This window comes from Manacus candei, unplaced genomic scaffold (assembly GCF_025592945.1).
Source record: "Manacus candei isolate 608988 ecotype Guabito, Panama unplaced genomic scaffold, ASM2559294v1 h1tg000018l, whole genome shotgun sequence".
In the NCBI taxonomy this organism is placed as follows: Eukaryota; Metazoa; Chordata; class Aves; order Passeriformes; family Pipridae; genus Manacus; species Manacus candei.
Genome location: NW_026138066.1, coordinates 12,292,120 through 12,307,427, shown reverse-complemented (window position 1 = coordinate 12,307,427; position 15,308 = coordinate 12,292,120). Strand labels below are relative to the sequence as shown.

Sequence of the window (15,308 nt, the reverse complement as noted above, 5' to 3'; positions counted from 1 at the left end):
TGCTCTGGCTGATGCAGACCCAAATCTCGTTGTCTTCCATAGGGATTATACCTGTGTCTGAGGGCAGGACTTGGCCTTGTGAGTGGTTCTACCCACAGATGCAGCTGATGATACATGCTCAGAGGAAGGGAAGAATGCAAATTCCCTGCAGGGAGGCAACTGCCAGCCATGTAAACAAAGAAGCCTTCTGGGTGTGCAGCAGTCCCCCCACTTGAGCTGCTGTTTCCATGGTATACCAGATGCTGTAAAATATGCTTTCTGGAGGGAAAGAAGCTTTTCATACTCCTGCATTATTTCGTTTGATAATGAACTGTCATCAGGCTGGTACCTCACTGTATGGGCCACCTGCAACACGTCCCCCCTGGCCTGCCCCTTTTCTGAATTGTTGTTGATAACAATTCATATTCTGCAGCTTCCAAACAAAGAAAAAGCTAAGTGACTTTTTGGACTTGGAGCGCATTAGCGACTATGCTTTTAATTGTTATGAGTGACTGTGTAATGCGCTACAGTTCCTCCTGATGCACATGATATCATCTCATGACACTGTGTGTTGTTTTGCTTTTCAGTTTCCTTCTGTTTTCTTAAAAAATCAGAATACGTGTTTCCATTTTTCCTTGATTTTTGCCTGCCTAAAAACCATATTGCTTTGTTATAACTCCTGTCTTAGGACTGTTAAAGCCACTGGGTACAAGTTAGAAGGTACCATTTCTGAGTTTGCTTCCTCTCATATTTATCCACTGGTTGATCTTCAGCCAAAGAGAAGTGATCTCTACCTCCATTTTCTTGTAAAACAGCTGCTGGTGATGGGCAGGTGCTTAGTTGTATAATATATACCAAGTGCAATTGCAATTATAGACCTGCACAAGCTTGCAATAATGAGCCTTGAAGCAGACCAACCTCAAACAGTGTATATGAGTTACCAAAAGCACTTACAAGGCTTGCTGTACTTCAAACATGACTCATAGGAGGAGGAGGAGGATGTTTTCAGGGTACCTGTCTGCTGGAAGCCGTGTTCAGGGATGATGCTGCAAAACTGGCAGAACAGTGTGGATGTGGTAGATCCCCTCACTGTGTTCTGAGTCCATTGCAGGTTCATTGGCCTTCCTCGTGGCTATCAAAAGCAAACACAGGAACCTTCGTATGACTCCAGCTTCCTCCAGCTGAAATGTGTGCCTTGCCTTGTAAGGGATGCGTGTTCATGTACTCTCTGCCTCTCCCATGCTCTGGGTACTGCAGCCTCGCAGGGCTCTGCGTGTGCTTGTCTTTCCCAGGCAACCCAAGGCTTACCAGGCCTGTGAAGAGGGCTAGGATAGCAGGGGGTCCCTGGGGGTGAACAGTGGAGACAGGTAGTGGTGAGTATGTGTGTGCAGTGGTGCAGGACATAAGAAAGTGTCCTGAAGTATAGAGAATGAGGGCGTTTCTTATTCCTGAGGATGCTTTCTCACAGTCTCTACCTAGGTACTTTTCAACTTCTTCTCTCCCCCCACCCTGCAGGCTTGTACTTCTCACTTTAAGGAAGAAAAATTAAGTGTGGTTAATTTTAAGCCAGTGCAATCATTTAGGAGTCCTGGAGGTGAAAAACCAGTTACTGGTTAACAGACCTGATTTGAAATGTGTTCTGCCTGACCCCTCTACTGTAGTGAGCCAGGAGCAGTTATTCCAAGAAGCTGACTTTCTGGAAGGCTTTTTCACTGAATCATTTAAAGCCTAGGCTTTTTGAAAATGTTAATATCCTGCTGGCTCACTGGAATGCAGCTGGTGGGTACAGCAAGTGCAATACCTATGTGCGTGCTTGCAATCCAAAGCACAGTTTGGCAGGCAAGGTTCAGGCTGTGGTGTGGGGTGTCCTCACTGAAGGCTCAGGCTGGGAGGAAAGTGGGCTGGAGAACAGACCTGATTTGGCATCGTCTCACAGGCCTGGAAGTCCCTCTGCCCTGAGCAACCAATACAGTTGTGATACAACGGTGCTTTGCACCCCTTGTTTGACTGTGCCCGGTGACCTCGAGCGGTGCCCTGTGTCACACTGGTGCCTCAGCGTGGCTGCAAGTGTCAGCTGTGTTTGTGCAGGTCGGAGCTGCTCTCCCAGGCAGAGTGGTCAGAGTGCGCCCATGAGCTGGACCTGCTGTTCTCAGCCTTAAACAATCGCCTGGAGAATAGCGCTGGGGGGAATCTGGCCCCAGAATTTCCCGTTGCATCAGCAGGGGAAGGCAGTAGACAACCTTTGTAATGCTGAAATCATGGCAAATGCAGGCTGAAGTCCTGCAACGGCTGAAGTATCGCTATAGCAAAATGCAGGGCGGTGTGAATGTGTATGTAGCTTTTCCCCTCCCATGGTGTCTGCAGATAAAAGCCTTTTTGAGTTAGCTGTATGTATTTGTGGTATTACAAAGGCTTTGTCCACCTTCATTTCTGTGTGCTAATGGATGAGGCTTTTCTGCTTAGCTTAGTAGTAAAGAATTTTTCATGTGAGAATATGTTTTCTTTTCAGGCAATGCATATTCTCTTCAGGCAGTCATCTAATTCACCTCTTTCATAATTTTATCTTTAGTGTGTTTTCTTACACATCATCCAGTGCTTTTTGTAGCTAAAGAAAAACCTAAAGTTCTTGCCTCTAAACCGGAGACGTATTGTCCTGCAGAATAAAAGTATTGCAAGTCCAGGGTTAAAAAAAAATAAAAAGCACAACCATACTATAAGAATGAAACAGAATTGAGGGGCTCTGCGAGAGGAGGACTGTAGGTGATGGCAAGTGCTTTACTGATTTGAGCAATAAGTTAGCACCCAAGGTCAGATAACTACTTCTGATTACCAGATTTTCTTGTGCTTAGTGTGGTAAAATGCTCTCGAAGTGTACACACGTTTCATGGTCTTGTTTATTTATGTCAGCAGTAGATGTACTTACAGCACTTCATATTGTGTGAGCTAATACCTGCCGTATGTCGTAAAAAATAAGAAAGATTCAATATGAGGCATAAGTATTCTACTTTATTAGTAAATTTTCTCTTAGAAATGAAGATAGATCATGATAGACTTCCTTGAATTGAAAGAAATGCAGATTAATGCAGTTAAATGTGTTGTCTTTTCCATAGATGGGTTTCAAACACAATGGAGCATGATTCTCAAATACTGTAGTTTCATTAAAACAGATTTTTTTTATGTTCACTTTTGGGGATGTATTTTGCACATCTTTAGATTAATCAATTTGAATCCATTTAGGACACTAACAATTTAGTATAGTGGCAGGTTTATTTAGATAAATGTCTACCAATTTGCATCAATTATGACAATGAAATGCAGTAAATATTCAAAAAATGTTTTAAAACTTATCTGCTTACTGTTCTGCAGAGTGTCTCAGGTGACTGCCTTGTACTAAACTCCAACTTTGCAGGTTTGCGTGGTTTTTTTTAAGTAATGTGACTAAAACCAAATCAAGATGGCCTCACCACATTCCCTGTGTTTCTCTTTTGTGCATTAAGTCACATATTAATTTCTCTGTTAATTTCTCTGTCAGTTTTCCCATCCATTCAGGTATCTGAAAAAAATTGAGTCAGGACCCCAATGAAAAAAACTAGTTTAAAAAAGAATACATCATGAAACACTAACAGATTTTGGAGTGTAAAACCTTGATGAAAACATGTTTCATGACTTTCCAGGTATTTTTTTGGGTTGGGATTTTTTTTCGTTTTCGGTCATAATTTCTGGACTCTATGCATGGCACATATGGGCAATGAGAGAAAGGTGAGGCTATGAGTTAATGCCATGGTTCCTCTGGATGAGGTTCAGAGCTCTTTGTGAGTGTTAGCAACACTGAGTAATAGTTTCTGTTAAGTACTGCTCTAAACTGCTTTGTTATTTTTATTTTTCTCCAGGGTTTTTGGGAAAACCACACAAAACTCATTATGGAATATGGACCTGTTTGTGGGTAAGCTTAGCAGTGCCATCAGCTTTCTTCTTTCCTGGCTGGCTCTTGCTGTTTGAGTTTGTTGGGTGGGAGAGGAGAAAATACCAAGATAAGATGTTCATTAAAATTCCGTGTGCACTGTTTCAGCCTGGGGGACAGAGGTGGAGGTGGTTTGATTACATGCAGCAAGTACTCTTGCCTTATTTTAGTTCATCATTTGGTGTTGGACTTCATTCTTCTCTTTCTTATTTTAATTATGCACATAAAGTTTAGTCCTTTTCAGAACTGTACAAAGCTACCAGCCTTCAATATTCTCTTTTCATCTGCATATTCTTTATACTTACAGTGAACAGTGGAAATAATAATTTGTCATCTTAAAAAAACCCTCATTTAGTTTATGAAATTGTAGGAATTTGGTTCAGCTGTTCCTATCTATATTTATGCAAAATTCCTCAACTTAAAATACAATGAAGCATAGATTAGAAATGAGGCATTCCTCTCTGTATAGCTCTATATAGCTCAGCTCTGCTATCTTAGCAGTTTATTAGGAGTAAAGAGGGTTTAAGCAGTATATCCCTTCATAGAAGCCCTTCCACGTTTCTGTGAATGTCATTTCTGTTCCAAGAACTACTTTCCAGTTGTCATCGTTTTAAGTGGAAATGCAGTTATTTCGTGGTAGCTTCTATTACTGTGGTTATTTGGTATTTGTAGCATAACTATTATTTCAATATATAGCTATCAAGCAATATCCACAAAGTGCAGAAAATGTAATTTTTTTTTCCCCCCTGTGGTCTGCAAGGGCTTTAAGACACTTGTAAGAGAGCATGTATGAATGTTTGTGTGTATACATATTTGATTGTAAAAGATACCAATACGCTTTGTATGCTCTTCCAGCAAAAAAGCTCTAGCAGAAGGAAGTCAGACTCAGGCATTTGATGCTCCAGTCACAGTCGCCTTGTGGCATTTATGCTCAGCCCTAAGGACAAAGTGCTGCAAGAAGTGATGGAAATAATGAATTGCAAGGGTTAGGTGCTTGTCTAAGAGGAAATAATAAAGTGTCTTGGCTGGCCAGGAAAGGGAAAAATATTCATTAATGCTGCGGCAATTTGTATGTTGTGTAACAAATGGAAAATGACTGAGGCATATTATCTCCGTGACCTTTGGTGTGATGCCCTTAAATGACAATAATGTAAGAACACTGGCATTCATTCTTCAGTATATTTCCCTCCTTATTAATATCATGCCTGTTTTTTTCCTAAGCCGAATTTGAGACAAGTTGCTATTTAGTCATCTGTCTGCTCACTCAGCCAGGCAGAGGCTGTGTCATTGGAGAAAGAGATGTATAATTACAGTGTGTGAGCAGATAGAAAGTTTCATTTCTCCAATCTACTCACAGATGTTAGTGAATGAAACCTCTGTGAGACTTGCATGGACTGCAAAGCTGGATGATGGTGGTAGTGGTCAGCCAGGACAGCTCTGCCTCTTTGGATTCTGTAGGCAGGAAGCGTGAGCAGATTGAGCACAGGTATACTTCATTTATTGCATGCATGGAAAACTCAATTTGTGAGGGACCTAGGAAGCTGGCAGAGAAAAAAAATGCTGCTGCTTGATATCTCCCAGGAAAACAAAGCTGGATGCAAACAATGCTGTGTTTGAGGTAATGTCTGTGTGTAGTTGAAGGAGGATGTTTTAAAACCTGGCTCGTGAGCTGCTGTTCAATAGGTGTGGTGTGTGTCAGGGGATATTTATCATAGTCCTGTCAACTAAAAAAATTCCTTCTCTTTCCCTATAAGTCTTCTGTATGATTCTTTCTGTGGTCCTTTAAAATAGGCAAATAAATGGTAGGTGTGTTTATGTTTTATAGTCCCAGCAAAGTATTGGATCTGGCAGATGGAAGAAGATGTGGCATTTTTCTTTTCCCAGATTGAAAACTGCTTTCCAATAAGCATAAAGAGCAATGATCTTTATTTCTACAGTGGTGAAGTGAGTTGAATACAAATCTTTGGAACTGAAGCCTTTTTTTTCTTTCTAAGGTCACTTGAATAGTCTGAATGATACCATCACAACTGTTTTCTTTTGTGTGTGAATTGGTTTCCTTGACAACAGGATGTCAAATCAACTTTTCAGCTTTAATCAAGTCAAAACAATATATCCCTTCCATTCCAAAAGGCCCGAAGTCGTAGAGAATTATTTCAAGTAAGGCTTTTGTAGGTCACAAAAGCTTTTTATTCCCTTCTCTCCCGTGTGTGAATCCAAAGGAGAGGTGATGGTGTTGGTATTTTATAGAAAGAGACAATGCAAATAGTCATCAGTTGTGAGTGTGTGCTGTGAAAACTGTCTGTTTTCATACAGAGGTGGCCCAAGATGGAGGCCAAGGCAGAAACAAACAGCTCGGAGATGGAGCATTTCTATTCAACAGGGAATTCAACCACTGATATGACTTTTGAAGAGATCCTTCAACAGAGTTGTAGTCTTTGGTTTAGCTATAGTTCAGAGTACCTTCTATAAAAACGCTTCCTCTCAAATATATGTGCTATTTCTCCATAACAAAGTAAAATTGAAAAATATCCTATTTGGAAAACAATGTACTGATACCTATTAAGATTCACCTTGAATATTCTCCTTTTCATGTAAGAGTTTTACAGGAGAGTAGTCCTGTTTTCTGTGGAAATTAGTGACTTACATCACTTACTTCTAGATAAATATTGATGTTTTGATACTTTATTTTCACCTGCATCATATCCAGTTGTTCCATTTCAATTGTAGGTTATGGCTACTGATAGAAAAAAAGTGGTAAGAGCAGACAGAGAAACAAAGCTTCTGAGTTGAAGAGGAGAAATAAAGAGGTTATTTTATGGAATCAGAAAAGCAACTGCTACAATGTTAGCAGAGGTATAGAGACAGTGAGTTAATTTTACTTTATATGGACATTTCATATGTGTTTGGCCACTCTACTGCAATTGCATCATGGTGACTGTGCAGCACTGTAAGCATGTATGGTTGATTTGGAGTTAAAGAGATCTGCCAAAATAAGTAATATATTCTTGGCCCAACAACATACTACCAGTGAAGGCAGAAAATACGATACAGCACCAAGTGGGCAGGGTATTGCTTTGGGATGAATGAACTTATTCTGCCTTCAATTATAGCAATGCATTTGGATGTGGGGAAGAATGTAAGAGTTCATAACACAGACCTCACTGTGTATAATCAGAGTGAGAACAGATTAAAATTCAGTGTAATTTGTGGGGTGATACTCTTTCTTCATGTTGTATTGCATCGGAAACAGCTTGCAGCAGGTCAAACCCTATTCTTACTCTTCCTTCACTTTAACACTCAACTTCAACCTGCTGTGAGAAGTCTGAAGATGTATACAGTAGAAGCTCTAAAACAGGCAAAAACAAGTAAGGCAGAGATGAAGAGATGGGTCTAGAAGTAGCAAGAGAATGGAGTTTGGATTAAACCACCTCTAGAATGCAGAAGACAATTGGGAGGTTGGAGTTCAGGGTTGTCAGGCTGTGAACTGGGAAAGGGAGGCAACAAGATCAAAATCTGCATTTTCTTAATGTGGGGAGGAATTAATGAGAACATTTCTGACAAGATTCAGTTGTAAACCATTCTCAATCCCAATAAAACCACCATCAGCAAACTGCATCTACCCATGCTGAGTCTCTGCTGGGCTCCAGCATAAGCATACCAGAGTCAGCACAGCACCACAGGACGCAGGTCAAGGTGCATGCATTCCTCAAGCATGTTGTGAAAACATGGATGTGAATGGAACTCCATTTCTGTATAAAGACTTATCTTCTTTTGCAATGAGTTACTTCAGCACATTTTTATGTATTACACAGAAAGCAGCTTAAAATAGGATAGGCAATTTTTCTTAAGGTGTCTGTAGGATTACTCAATGTCTGATCTGTGGGCGACGGTTTGTTGGTTTTTGATATTTTTTTTTTGTTTGTTTGTTTTTTTTTTTTCATTTTCCTTAAAGACTTCCTAATATTCCTTAAATGATTTCCTAATAAGTTATTATTGAAACCAAGATGAAGCCTGGTTACTTAAATGATTGGGTGGTTTAAAGGATTAGGATAGATCATGGAGCCAGTCACTAACTTGAAATGTGTCTGGGGTGAGTTGTGATTGTAAAGTATACAGGCAGCTGACAGCTTTTCAGAAGTCTATGCAGTCAGACTTTGTTCTGGCTTAACTTCTCCTCTCCCTAAAAAGTGCCGCCACAAACGGTACTAGTTATCATTTCTGCAGATGGGTCCATAACCAAACAGTTGTGAACAAGAAACAGTCTTTTCTTGCTGCTGCTTCTGACCTCTGCATCAGAGCTGAGGCACACTGGTTAGTCACTTTGAGGGTTTGGAGCTTTCCCCTTTTGGGGATGGAAGAGAGATGTGCTTCTGGGATTTAGGCTTATGGAACTTTTTTCAAAGCCTTTTCTTTCCTTCTGCCCTCATCAAACACCTTTGCACAAACCTAAGGTGAATAAAGCAGGATCTCCTCCTGCAGGGAGCGGCCCATATCTTCATCATGTGTCTAATTTAATTGCTATTTTAATTTCACAAAGGTTTTTTTAACCTCTCTATTTCTAGCCTTATTCTTCTTTCTGTGGAAAAAGTAATCCCAGGACAAGTATTCTCATCTTTGTTTCTCAAGGGTCATGTAAAAAAATAACTTATTTTTATGAAACAATCTTATCCTGTTTTATTCTCTCTTTATTATTGGGAGGTCTAATGGACTTATTACTTCTCTCGTGGTCTTTCCTTTAGTTTGATATTTTAAAGAATTTATTTTTCATATTTCAGCTAGAGAAAATCATAACTGGGCAAGGATAGGGAAAAACAAACTTCCTGTTGCTGGTCTATAGGTCTTAATAATATCTGTTTCATGTGTAACCTGATAGGGAATTTTGGTAGTCTCGCTTGCCTGGATTTTTGTTTCCTTAAAGAGTGATAGATTTTTTTTACCAGTGTCAAGTCTTTCATATTCCATCAAAATTTGTTTTATCAAGATTCATTTTCTTCTCACTGTTTTTTCCTTTATCTGTTGTGATAAGGTCCTTTGACTCTACAAGATTGTTCATCAGCCCCAGAATTGCTGTTGTGAGTTAGTTATCTCTTTCTTCCTTTAAATACCTGCAAACTGTAGATACAGTACTGCAGAATTGTTAAACATGTGCCAAACTTCCAGCACATGAGTAATTCCATTGAAGTCAATGGTATTAGTCAACATGCTTCAAGTTAGGCAAAAGTCTGTCTACCTTGCTGAATCAGGGACATAAAGGAATCAATTGCATTTGTGCCTTAAAAATATTTTTACTACTGTTGGTACACATAAACACCTGGTTCTATTGTATCTGGAAGAATTTAATGGGGAGGAAAATATTTTCTTTCCCTTCCCCACTCTCTCTGTGCATGTAGACAGTTTTGTTGCTCCTCTGTGAAATGTGTTAGCCATTCTCTCTGAAATGGAAAATACTACCTCAAAAACGGACTGAACAACAGGAGAATCTTAGTGTTCTTAAATTAAACTTTCAGACCCCTCCTTGCTTTTTTTTTTTTTTTTAATTATGACTTTTAAAATTTGTTAATAGTACTCTATTTTTTTTCAAGTTGTCTTTTAAAAAAGAACTGAATCCCAACAATAGTCCTGGCAGAAGTTCCAGGGCAGAAGTCACAGTGCAATCCTATATCTCCATCTGAATCCCTACATTTAACCATAATTATGTATTGGTTATAGTTAGCTCCAATGGTTAAATCAAGCTGCTGGAACCAGTCCTGTGAGTTACTTATGGGTATATCATCATCAGTTTCTCCTCTTGTCTCTAGAGCTAATTGTCTTAAAAAGATAGCCTTCTATGGGACTGATGCCTAAAGATTTACCCAAAAGGTGGCATACCACACTGTTTTGAGAAATGGAGTTTAGTGTTACTGTTACAGTTGTGATAATTTTTGTGGGCTGCCTGGTCATTATGGAGTATTTTACATTCTGCATATGCAGACCTGTGGGCTGCAGTTTATTGGCAAAATTTATGGTAAATTATTTGGCTAGTTTAATTCTGGCATGTTTCAAATGTACTTAGGTCTCTGGAACATTGCAAATTGATGCTTAGTTAATAGTAATGTTGAAGGTATTCTTTAATGAGCAGCTCTTAGCCATAGACAAATCTAATGTGTGGACTGTGACCTCCCATGAGAACTGTGCAACTTGAGCTTGCGTCATCTGTGATGGCTCTTGATCTGTTACTATAACCTCTTGCTGTCCCAGAAAGGTCCAGGGACAGTTGTGGTCTGTGTATTCACAGACAGAAACTCAAAGCCCCATGAAAATGTCGCAGTCCCAGCCCTCAGTGCAGGCAAAACCATTTGGATGAAAACGTTTGGTGCAAGTGGTAACTTCTTCTGCCTGCCAAGCTCTCGCACCCTGAGGCTCCGGATGTTGCCCTGGAGTGGCTGAGCTGCAGGCATGTGCTCACTGCTGGGCTTTTTCCCATTTGTTTCCTCCATCGAAGACTGCTCCATGACTCTACTGCAGCTGTTTAAGCCGATGTAAGTCAAAGACCTGATGTAATCTTTTACACCTCTGGAAAGAGTGTGAAATCCAACCCTATGAGACAGACAAGATTTTATGTGCCGTTGGCAGGGCAGCAAAGGACATTGCCTGTCACCTGCACTGTGTTCCTGATGCTTGTTTCTGTATTTACGGTGCGTGGAAACCGCTGTGATTGTAGCTTCTGCGAATTGCTGTTTGTGCAGAGGAAAATCTCCTGGTTGGTATGACTCCACTGAGACAGCATTGGCTGGGCACAGGAAGGGTCTGTGAGAGTGGCCAGAGCTGTGTCAGTTCCTAGGATTGACAGTGGAAGCAGAGAGCAGGCGCTTGTACCATATCTTAGCCTTTGACGAACCTGATGAAATCTTGGTATGCTTCTGCGTGTTCAGGTAGCAGCCTTGGCTGGGAGAAGGTTTCACCTTCATTTGCTCCTGTGGAAGTGTTTCTTCTTTCCTTTGTTTCCTTGCACACTGGTAATGCATCATTTAGTCTTAAAGCACAGTCCTTGTGAGCTCCAGGTTAGGATTATTTGAAAAATGAAATTTCTTTTGAAAACATGCTGTCCAAGGAGTGTTTTACAGCTAATATACAGCACAGGTGATCTTTGATCTCTACTGCCTGCTTCTTAGCTAATTAATGCTTAAAATTATCATTTTAAAGGACTTGGAATGAGACTGTTAAACAGATTGCCTCTTCTTATCATGTTATACCTTTGTGATGAGCACCTGCATACCAGACTGCATCATCTTCATTCAAGGAAGGGGGAGGAGATATTCTGATTTACAAAAACTAGTTTCTTAGACTTAATTTCACCTTGCTCTACCATCTTAACTATCTACTGGAGCCTGTATTTGTTAAACTTCTTAACAGGCTGTAAAGTCCACCTTGTAATTTCACCCCCCTTTCCACCATTTGGAAAGAAGTAGGAGGAAGCCTTTTAAAAAATTGAAAAATCCTAGGCATTTTTTCAGTATGCCAATCCTACTAGAAAGTATGGGAAAACAGCAGCATTGTAGATTTTGCTGTGCATATCAAATGCTTTCATTAGAATTTCCTACAGAACCCAGAAGTATTGATGCAAACCTGAAGTGGATACATGCAATATGTAATGTTCAGTAGCTATTAATGGTCTCTGACTTCACTCACTATGTATCTGATTATGAACTGGTGTTCCCCGTGCCACACATGGTAATTTTTCAATGAATTTCCTGAGTTGTTCCCCCTCACTCTACATAGAAGGAGGAAAATGCATCATTACTCCCAATGTGTACGTGTGTCCTTCCCTTTCTTGGCAGACTTTGAATCAGATCAGCTTTAATGTTCAACTCAGGAGCTCCTCCTGCCCTCTTTGGTCGTCCAGCACTTCACAAGGGAGTCAAGTTCCTACCTCTCCAGGTGGCTCCCTCCTGCCAGTTTACTCTTCTTTCTGGCAGCCCAAAGAAATCCCAAACCAGCTTGTGATTATTTGTCACGTGCCATGAGAAGTATCAAGCAATAGGGATTTCCCTTTCCCACATATCCCACACTGGCGTGTGGAGAGGGATGCAGAGAAGAAACTGCCTGTTGTGTGTGCCTGTTGTCTGCAAGCCAAGCACAGGCTGAAGCATCCATGGCTCTGTCCCCTTCTCATGTCCATCTGCTAGGAGCTTCTGGATGCAGATGCTGGTTAAACCCTCTCTCCCCATGCTGGGAAACCCTTAGACAAGCCCCTTAGGACACCAAAACATTGCACAGGAAGGGATTGGGGATGTCTCTTATTTAGTTTCTTAGGAATAGTCATATTTTCTTCTTTGAGGATGACTACACTTTGCTAGGTGTCTACAGAGGCATTTCTTATCAAGTACTGCCTGTTATGTTTGATGGTACCACCACTTTGTTGGGGTTTGTTCTGTTTTTTCTTTTTTACATTGACAACCTTGACTTGTGGGCTCTGTGTTCAGGCTTTTTTGTTCTCTTTTCCCCCCTAAATATTCACTCTGGCTTTGTTTTCTTCCTCTCACTTCTCTCCATCCTCTTTAGCCCTATGCTATCTTTCCTCCATGCTCTAATTTTTATTGCTCCCTGTTTTTTTTAACCATTTTGAGTTGAAAACAGTAACGTGACCTGACAATTTTAACATCATTCCAAGGTTTTTATGTAATTCCATAAATCTCTTCATTACTTTTTTATTGTTTTGTCATATATAGGTTTTTGTTTTTCCTCTACCTTATTAGTCTGGGGATCAATTTTAGTCTACTATGTTTTATTAGTAGTAAGGGAAACAAAAATCTCCTTTTTCTTTGTTGGTTTGGCACCAACTTCAAATTACCCTTTTTCTCTGTTCAACTTCCTCTCTTCTTTCCCTAGAGAGTCTGCTTTATGTCAGACCTTCTGCTGTAGTGAACTGGGTATGATTTCATCAGGCAGTAGGTAAAAGTATACCCCACTGCAGAAGAAGTTGTTTTCAGCTGTTACTCTGTTTATTTTTTTTCCTAGTTTGGGAAGCATGGAATAAACTGAGCCACCATTACCCCTGGGGATGGTGAATATTTCTTTCCCTCCAGTAAATTTCGTGACTAAACCTGAAGGCTTGTCTTGAAGGAGGATTTATTTTAGTCATACTGATAAAATTGTACTGGTATAATTAAACATCTATGCTAACGTCAAAAAACCTCTCCTGTGCAGACACAGCAGTTCTGGAATGACACAAACTACATCAGGGAAAAGACTGACCATCTCCCCTAGCCCTTATAGGGGTGTGCTCCCATAGGAGTTTTTTCTAGTTTAAGTTTATTAAGATTCAAATCATGTCTTGTCCCAGAATCTCCTCTCTCCCCCATATAAACATGCCTAAAAAAAGTGGTCTGGACCTTCAAGCTATTGTTTACTTCAGTGTAGCTCCATTAAAGGCATAGAGTCATGGCTATTTGAGGATCTTGACCCAATGTTTTTAGGTCTCTCTTATGTTATATAACTTCATTTTTTGGATGATGGTACCTATTGAATAAAATTAGGTTTTGCACAGCAAATTTTAAGATATACCCAGCCCTCTTAAAGTAGTTTACAGAAAAAGGAGTGAGTTGGGAGCAATGTTCTGTCTTTGTAAGGGCTAGCAGCAGACATTTTATCACTCAGCAATAATCTAAGCTTTTCTGTCAATGTTGGAATCTATTTCATTGAAAAAGGATTTTGGCAAGGACACTGGGAATTGCTGCAGAGTCTTTCAGAGTGACATTATGAGAGGATCTTGGTTCTTTGGGACCTTTTATTGCATGGAACATCTTATGAAATACTCTGTTTGAAGGACCAAAGCAAAATGTTACCAAAGCAATTACCTAACAATTTTATATGTCCGCTGGCTGTCCATTTGGACCAGTAGGAAATAAGCTACGTATGGGGCAGGAGAAAGAGAAAGTACATCTGCAAGTTCACTGCAGAGACAAATATTAAAGTAGGTCAGATGGTAATGTAACATCAACTGGAAAGGCATTAGCTCTTAAATATTAAATTCTATTAAAATAATTTAAATTTTTATTTTTGAAGCAGAGAAGTATATTGTAAAATGGGATGATTAGTATTTGAAATACCTAAAGTTATTTTTACCACAGACCCATCTTTTCTTCTGCGTCAGTGGCATTTTATTTGCTTTTGCCCAATAATTGGTGCAATTGGATTTTTGTCAGTAGTGAAGAACAGAATCAAGTTTGTGAAACTACCAAAATATGCAAACAAATACCTGTAAGCCTTCAAGTAGACCCTAAAGCCCCTTTGATACACCCCTGTGTTTATACATACCCACAGGATTGCTCTGGGCATTGCGTTCAGTGTATTTCCCAATCCTATGCCTCTTCTGAGCTTGCCATTTTGAACACTGGATTTCTGCAGGCAGCTCTGTTGGCACTGGCTGGCACCCCCAAAATCTGCAGGCTGACCCTGCTGCTGGAGGAGGGGAAGCAGTGGATTGCACCGAGGTCAGAGGACAAGCAGGTGTTGCTGTCAGTGCTAAACGTGCTGTGCAGGCAGTGTTGCGTGTTTAACTGGAAGGTCTCTGCTGGATTTAAAATGCTCCAGGTGAGAAGAGCATGATCAATAATTACAAATATTAAAAGTGGTGTCTTCTCTTGCTTTCCCACCTTTTTTTTTCCCTTCCTTCTTTGCCTACAGGACACGAAGCATCTGAATCCCCCAGACAATTGCTCATGCATTTACATTTTCACTTGCTTGGTTTACAGCAGGATTGTTCCAGCTTTTGGGAGGGGCAGCTATCAAAGATGTACAGGCACTGCCATTGTGTTTTATTGTTCCAGTCCATTTTTCCCTGTGAAAGTAGGTGGGAGTTTTTCAGTGGGTTGGTAGTGTGATTTTTTTACTTTCTCTTTCTTCTAAGAATTTATAACCCTTTTATTGTCAGTCTTCAATCATTTTTGATAGATCAATATATTTACTTCAGTGATGGTTCATCCTACAGTTGTGCTTGTATTACTTTTTTTGCTTTGTTTATAGTGGTTATGAATAGATTCAGTGGGTTGTATCTCCTCTATACCTCTGTAGTTGTGTGAGGATCAAGTTGCTTGAACTTGCCCCAGTACCTTATATTCAGAGGGAATATTGTTTACATTGGTCTGTGTTCAAATCTACTAGTTTTTCCTTTTTTCTAGGTAGACAGAGCAGTTAAAAATGCCATTTTTGTTTCAGAATTGTTCTACTCAGAAATCTCAAGTACAACTGCTGTTTCATGCATGCTCAACTGTTTGGAGGAAAGGGCTCTAGGAAACTGCTCCAGCAGACTCCAGAGATCCAGAGGGTTTGGGGAGTAACACAGCAAAGTGGTGTTGAATGATAACATTGACTCAAAAATGAGGCAGGT

The 15,308-nt window shown here is 40.1% G+C and overlaps 1 protein-coding gene across 11 annotated transcripts in view; it reads left to right on the top strand.

The window, feature by feature from the left end:
- The window catches only part of TBXAS1 (thromboxane A synthase 1), a 264,346-nt gene that overhangs the window by 109,697 nt on the left and 139,341 nt on the right, over positions 1 to 15,308 (top strand). For 8 of the 11 annotated variants that reach the window (XM_051784696.1, XM_051784695.1, XM_051784698.1 and 5 more), the window contains one exon: positions 3,870 to 3,922. In XM_051784696.1, the coding sequence (XP_051640656.1) occupies positions 3,870 to 3,922 (53 nt within the window). Of the gene's footprint in view, positions 1 to 3,869; positions 3,923 to 6,774; positions 6,794 to 10,185; positions 10,459 to 10,663; positions 10,680 to 15,308 lie in introns of those variants that run through there. The other 3 variants (XM_051784704.1, XM_051784701.1, XM_051784703.1) reach the window with 3 other exon arrangements.